Below are 10326 nucleotides of genomic sequence, written 5' to 3'. Positions count from 1 at the left end.
AAATATCGCGATTTTTTGCGATCTCCCAGGAAGTCGTATTTTGCGAAAATACGGGTGAACCATTTAGTTCGCCCTCTCTGCTGCTGCTAGACATCACTATAAACTACCACACTGCAGACATCATAGCGATATGACTGAAAAATCGTTAAAGCTACGTTAAAAATTAAAATATCACACAGACACACACACACACGCGCGCATTTTAGTGTACGTGTGGTAGAGCACGTAGCAGCGGAGGACACAATCAGAGAACCAGACTTGTAACAACTGAAACCTCATAAGGTACCGTGCTAAAATGGTCTAAAAAGTTTTACACGATCAAAAGTAAACTTCCGCTTCAGAATAAACCAATCGGAAGAGTCCCAGAAGCCCATCAAGGTGAACTTCATCGTTTACAAGTAGCAGTGAGTGCTTTACAGAGATTGTTTGTAGATTATCTGTTGGTCTCTTTTCTGCTTTTCTTTCAAAAAACAAATGCTTTTTAAGTTTTATAGATTTTGAAGTATCATTGGTTTCTATCAGAGTACTTTAATGCTGTATTTCTCCTTTGTTTGGCTTTAATTTTAAAGAAGACCCCCCCACACACACACACACAAGTCGGTTCCGTCGCAGCACAGGTGCTTGCTGTACAATGTAATATGTCTACCCTGATATTTATTGTTGTTTTTGTCGATCTAAACATACAATATACCATCTCCACCATGACATTTATAATGGGAATGGGCGACGTCTTACTGCTAGCACAAACCACATGTGGCCGACATCCGTTTCCTCAGACCCTTCCCAGCCCATTTTTGATATTTGGACATTTATGTCGGGGTGTAAGGTCAAAGTCATTTGCCTAGCGAAAGGTTGAAATTCACCGACACCATGCGGTGTCGGCATAGGGTAGCTGCTTACTAGTTGGTCCTACATGTAAGACCTCGACGCTGATATTTAAGTTGTGGGCGTCATGGTCTTACAGCCTAACTAAAGGCGCTGTGTATCGTGTTTTGATGTGGACTAACATCGTTACAAAAGTGCAATTTTCAGGAATATTTCACACAACTGACAACTAAATTAAAGAAGCTTTCCTACAAAGTAAAGTCATAATGTTTTAGTCAGACTTTACTTACTCTGATATCTTTTCTCTAATAAATTCAAATTCTCACAAAAGAAATGGACCTGTTATATTGAAATATTATTCTTTAACGAAATGAAGAAGAAAAAATTATGCTTATTGTAACTCTAAACAACGGTTCGGTTCGTTCAAGAAACATATACCCAACATGAACCTACTTGAACTTACTCCAACATACCTCGACTACTGTTGCATTGCAACAAATTCAAATGTATGTCAACAGAATGTGAAAATGTGTCCATTTGCTAGTATCATATTTTTTATTCCGCCAGGATAAAGACCACACGGTAAGTATATTAATTACACATAAATTAGTGGAAGAGTTTCGATGTAGGCTGCCAAGTGTGTGAGATGTTCCTGAAACTTTGATTACTCGTTCTGATGTCAACATCAGAACACGCCATACAAGGCTGTTATTTGGATAGTAAGACCTACCACTAAAACAGAAACAACATGTGCTATGTCTTACGTTGTAGGATTGCTTACTAGCCTGCATAGCAAACTTGAACGACCTTACACTGAGATATACCTGCATGAAATCGATAGGAATATGATTTATTTGCCCAGAAATTTTGAGTATAACATTCGTTATGTCTTTAATCTGCTGAAAGAAAATATGAAACTACAGTGTTGATGCAGTTGAATTTGGATCTCGCCATTTGTATTACTAGTCACAATTCACAAATCTCTTAACCTACATGTCAATGACATCAGAGGTTAAGTAGTCACATGATATTAACAATAAACCATTTCCAATGTTGTTGCACATCAAAATTTAAAATATTAAAAAAACATCATGTAATGTTTGTAAATAAATATAATGACCACTTAATTCTTGACACATGTATTCTGAGGACAATGCCAATATCACAGCAAGGTGGTGAAAACCAGATTCATCAAGTACTGAGCATGTGTCGGCGATGTTTTTGTTGCTATTGTGTGACTACCATATTGACATGTGCTCCCGTCTTGGTAAATTGGGTTTTCTCCTAGTTGCTGCAACAGTGACATATTTCTGGTTGTTTTCAGAATAAATATTTTGAGAAGTTTATTCTTTCATTTTTCTGCAAGCATTATGTGACTCGTTTATATTTTCAATTTGTTTTCCTATGGCAACATTGGAAATGGTTTATTATTGTTTATATCATGTGATTATTTGACCTCTGATGTCACTGACATGTAGGTTCTGAGATTTGTGTAATCACATGACTAGAAATGCAAATGGAGAGTTCCAGGTCAAATTTCGTCAGTGCTGTAGTTTCTTTTTGTCAGTGGATTAAAGACATAATGAATGTTATACTTGCAATTCCTGAGCAAATCATATTCATGTCAATTTTATGCACATATATCTCAATGAAAGGTCATTCAAGTTTACTATGCAAGCTAATAAGTGGCCACCCCATAGTGACACTGTATGATGTCAGCAAATTCCAACTTTTCAATATGCAGATGACCCTGACCCTACACCCCAACATAAATGTCCAAATATAAAAATCAGGGTGGGAAGGGTTAGAGAAAACTTTGCTTAATAGCTACCGTAAGCTTAATGTTGAAAACAATAATACCAAGTGACAAAATTGTCTATGATTACCCCAGTGACCTGTTCTGACATAGGACCCTGTCTGTCATATTATAAAATAGACAAGGTAAGTACCGGAGAGTTCCAGAAACATTCCACACCTGACCCTAGATCTCGTGCACCTATTTCTGTCTTTGTAGGCATATGGCCATAATCTATGGCTTTTACACCTGAGATATTTTTCTATTCATCAAGCCATCATTGACTTTCCTGCACTGCACCAAACTGAAGTTATGGGTGCAGAAACTTTAGAATTGTGTGAATTTTGCCTACCTGGACAAAGTTATACTTGTGTGCAACTTAACACAATTGTCTTAAAGATAGTGTTTGCAACTCGCCTCTACATCCCTTCATTAACAATGATCAATAGAAAAGTAAGTTTCTACTTAACATTAACTGGTTCCTTGAAATAATTATACATTTGTCATTTTAAGTCCATTCATTTCAAATACAAGATACTGATTTTTAAAACATATATACTGTATGGCACACATTTCCAAGGCGAAATGTAATTGGCTCAAAAGGTAACAGTTTGAATGTTATGTTTTTTTAAGCATCTGGTTACCTTTTGAGCCAATCATATTTCATGTTCTAATGTCGTTTGGGGACAATTTACTGCCAAATTATCTTCAGTAGGACAAACATGAGAATGCATGTTGTCAGTGTCATTGTAATTCACTTGAAGAAATGTAGGGATATCATGACATTTAATTTTAAGATTCTATGAAAATGTTTACGATTTTGACGTTTTGCAAATTTCTTGACAAGAAAACTGCTGATCTCAAAATTTACATAAATTTTAACTTGTTAATTGGCTCCTGGCATAATATCTATGGGTTTGAGTACCAAAAACAAATCCCATAAATATGTAATAATGAGACCCAGGTAAATTAAAAAAAAGATGATTGTTCTTTAAAATGCGTATTTCAGAATACTCTGAGCATAGCTAAATATAGCCCAATAAGGGTTAGGGTAAATTTCATTAATAAAAATCTAAACATGAAACTAGGAAATATATTTATTTGATCAAAATACTGTTGTCTGAACAAGCAGACTATGGCATTGATGGACTTGAAATCCTAATATAACATTATGGATCAGATAGTGAATCTGGCATACTGATAGTCAGTTAAGCACTGCTTTAAGAAAGCAAAATGTTAGCAGAGCTTATGTTGTGATAAATCTTGTCTTGGAGCAGAAAATACACTACCTATGAGCTGTGAAAAATTGTGCATAACAACAGTAAATAACAGTTTCCAAACTTGTTCCAGCTGGTTAACTTAGCTGTGTATATGCCCCTTGAGCAGAGGCATCTCAGCACAGAACAATGTTCTTACACAGGTAAGCTGAGAAAAAAATCAGCAGAATAATGATTGTACAGCTAGAGGTGACACATTTTAAAGATTTTGATTTCAACAAGATTCAGATTGGAGTTGAAGAAAGATTGATATTGAAGTGTTAAGTAAATATTGAACTGTGGTGGCTTCTTCTTCCCCATCCTTTTTGCTCAGCTCACCCTTAATTTGGTGAAAATTGGAAGTCACCCCATCCTGCATTAGATAAAATCCTGGCAGCATTTCTGAATTGAAAACACTGGAGCTGCAGCTGGAAGAATAAGTATTGAAGCTAAAATGCAGTGGTAACATCTGGATCCTATTGCAATAACATCTTTTTATAAATCTCATTTCCCTTTCATCTTTCAATACATTAATTTATTTCTTTATTGTTTTTGTATTTGTATCATGGATTTAAATTAATAACTAATGCAGAACACTCGATACAGTAAAATATTCATTGAAAACTGAAAACTAGGCATTGAAAAGTCACTGAATTTCATTTCTCCTGATCTCTATGTACCTTGTTTATTTACAGTTATTCCCATTACAGTTATTAACCAACTATTAAGACAGTAAATAGCAACATTACTTCTCACTCCTCTGACTTGTTTTGATGTTAAGCGGGCTCTCTAAACTTTTTTTTTACATCCCTCTAACAAGCTTAATGTGTGGTCTGTGTTTTTGGACCATATTGTGCATGAGATATTGAGGGAAAGGTTTATTGTAATTAATTCTGTGTGATAGTAGTACCTAGATTACATCATTACAAATAGAAATAAGTATAGTTTATCAGCTACTACTAGTACAAGAACATGCAATTTAATTGTTATACTTTTAAACTTGTTTACCATATATTGACAGTGCAACACATACATTTAAATTTAATTAACTTGCTAAACATGTAGTCGCAAAGTTCTGGTTACTTGTCTGTAACACCAGTGAAACTGGTTCAAATAGATGAACACTATAGTGACATATCATTAGGGGTGAAATGATTAATCATTATATTGATGTATTAGTATTTCTTCCATATTGTTACAAGAGGTAAAGAATCTATGCAATATATATATATATATATATATATATATATATATATATATATATATATATATATATATATATGCAGCAGTTGAACATGCCAAGAGGGTAGAAAAAAATTATCACAGACTCGGGTAGGGATCAGATTCCAAATTGCACGAGTTATAGTCAGTTTGTTACATTTTTGAAGGGGATGGGTGTTCTACATAATTTCTTTTTTCACTCACAGAAAAACAAGTATCTGTGTCCACAGCAGTTCTTTGCTTCTGCAGGATGTACAATGTGAAGTTTTTTTTTTCTTCTTAATTTCTGTCCCCATGCTCGGACATGTCATAAGAAGATAAAACCATGAAGCCTTCCAAATTTATTTTGAGACATGAATTTGATAATGTTTGAAAGCATTTATGCAGTGCAAAGCAAGGTATTTGGTAACTGAATTGAATCCAGGACCTGATGAAATGGAGAAGTCTTAAATGACCTAAACCGTTTAATAAAAATCACCAACACCCAACAGTTAGTCTGTTGGGAAGTATTTTTTAAAAATCTTGTCAAGTATGATAAAAGCATATGAACAGATGGCAAGTCTGTAATGTACATGCTAGAGGGGCCCCAAGTGGCAGAGTGGTCTAAAGAGCTCACCATTCCATATCACTGCCATTTCACCTGTCTGCGTGGGTTCAAGTCTGAGGCTTGGCTAACGAGGGTATGTGAGAAAGCTTGCCAGTAGCTTCTCGTGGGTCCGAGGTTCTTCCTGTGGTTTTCCAGGGTTCTTCCTCCACCAGTTATACTGGCCGCCATGTATAGCCTATCTTGTGCTGAAAAATGGCATTAAACCCTACAACAACTATGACTACATGCTAGAAACACAACCAATGTCAACACATAATGGCATCACCCAACCACCAAGGGATCTTATAAAGATTGAAAGATCAAGTTGATATGTGTATTGTAAACTGTATTGTGAGTTGTGTCAGTACACGGTATAGGTATATTATTTCTTCCTTAGTTATTATTATTATTATTATTGCTGCATATTAATGATTGGATAGTTTTATCTGATTGAATATCTGAAAAAAAGGTTTGTTGTCAACGTCACCAATTTAAACAGTTAAAGCAAGAAAATGCATCATTTATTTGCCAAACAGTTGCAAGCTGGCATACACATTCCGGATTAACTGTCAAACAGACCACTCCAATGGCCTAGAGGTTAGTGCATCTGCCTCGGATGTGGAAGGTTGCAGGTTCAAACTCTAGCTGAGTCGTGCCAAAGACTTATAAAAATAGTAGTAATAACTGCCTTGCTAGGCACTCAGCATTAAGAGGTTAGTGTTATGACTGGTCAGCCTGGTGTCAGGATAATGTTACATGTCTGTGGCATGATGCCCCATTCCTAGACATGATTATAAACTTTCTCACCCATGTAACAGAAATCTAGCTGTTTTGCTAACCTTTTCTAACCTCAGTCTAGTCTTCGAAGACCAGTCGTCTCATAGTGTCCACATGCTCAGAACTACTTTAAAAAAAAGAAACATTTGTTTTCTACTGTGCCTGATATAGCTGTTCTAAAATCAAACAACAGCAACAAATATATTTCAAAAACATAGTAACCTAATGTTAATCCATCTTTGAGAACACACCATACAAAAGCATTTAGAGATAGACAACGACGCACACGCATACAATGTAGAACTTTTTGGTATTATGCTAGTTTGTTCCACACAGCATGGTCAATTTTATCCTATCTGCTGGCCTAGCTCAGTACATTTTCAGGTCAGCATCATTAAATGTAGCTAAAGCTACCAAACTAGTTTTAAATACTCCATGTGAAACAAATTATATACTGTTAGCTACATTTAATGACGTTGATCTGAAAATTGACTTGTACAGACAGTATAATATTCTCAATGCTGTGTGAAATGAACTATCACGGAAAACACTGATTCATGCCCATAGACCCTACCCCTATACAATTCATATCCTCCCAACTCTCTTAACAACTACGGAAAACTTAGTAACAGCCAGAAATGTGTTATGACAAACATGATTTATTCTAATTTTGTTAAGCATCTCCAATGTGCCCTAGTTGAATCAAAAATATACTTACAATATTTAATGACATATAATGCACTTACCAGCCAGAAGGAATCATTTATCCATCAACACATTAATCCATAGGCAAATTTCACTGTAGCACTAGCCATATTTCCAAAACAGAAAAATACATTTTCAAAGAATCCAAGAACTTGAAAGTTTAGCACATGGTTATCTGCTACTGTCCATATTTGGAGGGTCTTTTGTACACGGGGGTAATTTTACAATCAGTATTAAGAACAACATGAGTATGTCAAAAACAATTTCACCTCCTCTAAAGAAAAGAAGAGCTATATATGATAGTGACACAGATTACTAATTACCCGTGAATAATCCATTGCAAAATGTTACTCTTAGTTGCAGCTTGTACTACGTATAACTACAGTAGAGCCGAGTACCCAGTATAGTTTCATTATTTACAATATAACTCTTCAAAATTGGAACTCGTGAAAATAAAAGTTTCTTATAATAAATATTAATTATTGTCAGTTTCATATAACATCCATATATTAAATTTTGATAATAGCTCATTACTATGTGACACCACTCTGGTGTCCTTGTATTTAGAGCGTCCGCCTCGGATGGGGGAGGTTGTGGGTTTGAACAGTGAGTGAGTCACAGACATAAATTTAGAAGTGTGTCCATATATTTCCTGTTAATATTTGTAGATTCCATAATGTCTAGTTGTAATGGTCAGTCAACTATTAAAACGTGCTTGTGACTGTATAAGTGCTTTTTGTGTTAGTGCAGTTGATATCAGCACCTTCAGTATGTTTTGCAACACTATTTGGCTGGATTGAAGGAGCATCTCAAAAACCCAAACTACTATCAGTATAGATCTAAAATATCACATATTGGCAAAGTTGTTGACTTTTCTAAATGAAGAAGGTGAAGTCATCATTTTGTCATCAAATTAGAGTCCCACTTCACCTGGTACCATGACCGAACTCTCATGATGAATCTTAATTGAGTTGCTTTTAGCTTTATCTTAGTTTTGATTGGGGAAAAGTTTTCTTCTCAACGGCTAAAAGAATCAAACTCTGAAAATGTATGGTATTATCAAAACATTTTTTTCCTTTGAGCTAAATTTATTAGAGTTAAGTTACAGACTTTTTCTTAAAAGATTAATGGACATACAGAACTTTAATCTCTTGGATGTACTGATTTGGAACTTCAGAATTTACTGGCATTCTTCACAACTCATTTCACTCAAAAAGAAATTATCTGGTGTAGAGGCATGTACAGTTACAGGAGATAAGTTGTGTTTTCAATTTCTTGTCATTGTTGCCACCATGTGCAAATAAAGAAAAGTACATAGGTAAACAAAAAAGCTTAATGTAACGATTGAGATAATCTTAGATAGGAAATGGTGGGAATAAGACTCTTAAAGGAAATTTCTATTTTGCCATCAGATAGAAAAGACTAATACAGTGATGGCAATAAGGTTAGAGGAAACAATTAACTTAAAAAATACTGTACGAGTGTATTTTCTTGTAAATATGCACAAATTATAATAACAAAGACGACAACTCCAGATGAAACATAACATGGTACACTCTTCTAAATGATGTTACTGGTGCATTCCACTGCAAGACAAGTGGCTTTCATATGCTTTAATGAGTGCATGTTACGGTGGAATGTTGATTCACCATATCAGAATAGTATTATTTGTGAGATTTACTGATTGGAAAAAGAGAATTAGTAAAATGGACTTATATTCATGGATCTTTGTTTTAATTTACAGATGTTCGACTTTTTAGTTACATGATGTGCTACACATTTTATTCTGTCCATACAGATTAATGTTATCTTTGTAAACAAATGTGATGATTTCAGTGGAGGACGCATTGTTTTGAGAACCAGGAAAGCATGATGCTGCATAAAGGATGATGGAAACAGGAGATGGGATGATACAATGCCAGATACTGAATTTATTGTTTAAGAAACAATATATATGCATGATGAAAAAACTATATTTACTGTAATACTTTGCATGTCATTAATTGTACTTTTAATGGGAATAAAAGACTTCATTTTGAATTTCTTTGTTTATTATATTCATTATTCTTATAAATCATGATTTATTTTCAATGTTTATTTGTAATTTTTTGCAGGTAATGTCTACGGCTGTGGTCATGACTGAGTGAGTAGACATTTTTTAAATGTAATGAAGGTTGATCTTTTTGTTGTTTGGTTAGCTACATGTATCCAGCAAATTTAGACAACCATATATACTCACTTATATATCGAGTCCAGCTGCACAGATCTGTCATGGGTCTGTGCTGCTTGTCAGGCATAAACAGTAGAACAAAGAATATAGACCCTGATCTGCAAGTGCATTATGCTACAGCAGATAGGAACTTTGTTGTTTGCAGTTTGACTCTACTTGCAAATGAGTATATATGTTATGTTTTCTCAGGGACCTTGTGCTACTTGTTGGCCTAACTCTGACAATAAAAGTGATTATGTTCTTTACAGTATTTCAAGTTTTGAAACTGACCTTTAATGGCAGTAACACAACACCTATTACTGTTGCTTTGCTTACCATATGTACTCATATGTTGAGTCAAACTGCAAACAGCAAGCAACTCGTTGGTTTTGATAAACTTGAACCCCTTGCTGGTTTCACTAAAGATTTCTGAAATATGTGACATTAAAATCTTTACCAGGGTCAATGAAAATTTTGAAACAAAGTGAATTCAAATTTTTTATATATTTGAAATATTTTAAAGAAATTCTGATCCCAGACAAGCCCTCAATTTCAGTTATGACATGATGGTTTTAAACTAAGCAACAGAAGGAAGCAAAACCAACAATTTTATTAAAATCAACAAATACTTTATTTCTCTAAGTTAATGAAAAACTGTTAAAGCTTCACTACAAATCCAAAACACACTCATAAACAAAGTAAAACTTTTTTAGAGGAATGTAGAGCATTGTAAATTAGATCCCTGATAATTCAGAAAGTTATATGACAAGTCCAAAAGTATGGAGTGTTCTGAATGAAATCCATTATTGAATATACTGATGTACCAAATCTTGAATAAGTTGATGTGCCAACTGTCTAGATGTGTCACAGTGATAAAATTCAGAATGTCTTTGAATGAATTCACAATAATCCCAACATAGTGAATTTGTTCAAAATATCAATAATTCCACAG

General features: G+C 34.5%; 1 protein-coding gene across 1 annotated transcript in view; it reads left to right on the top strand.

The window, feature by feature from the left end:
• The first annotated feature begins 286 nt into the window (after window positions 1-286).
• The window catches only part of LOC149806215 (uncharacterized), a 31858-nt gene continuing 21818 nt past the window's right edge, over window positions 287-10326 (top strand). Inside the window, exons 1-2 of the mRNA XM_089951156.1 lie at window positions 287-404; window positions 9280-9308. Of these exons, the coding sequence (XP_089807282.1) occupies window positions 9283-9308 (26 nt within the window). The 5' untranslated portion in view covers window positions 287-404; window positions 9280-9282. The remainder of the gene's footprint in view (window positions 405-9279; window positions 9309-10326) is intronic.

Source organism: Sinohyriopsis cumingii, chromosome 2, assembly GCF_028554795.1.
Source record: "Sinohyriopsis cumingii isolate HCF-2022 chromosome 2, ASM2855479v2, whole genome shotgun sequence".
NCBI classification, from domain to species: Eukaryota; Metazoa; Mollusca; class Bivalvia; order Unionida; family Unionidae; genus Sinohyriopsis; species Sinohyriopsis cumingii.
Note: the sequence above shows the minus strand (reverse complement) of the source record. Positions and strands in the feature narration are given on the sequence as shown.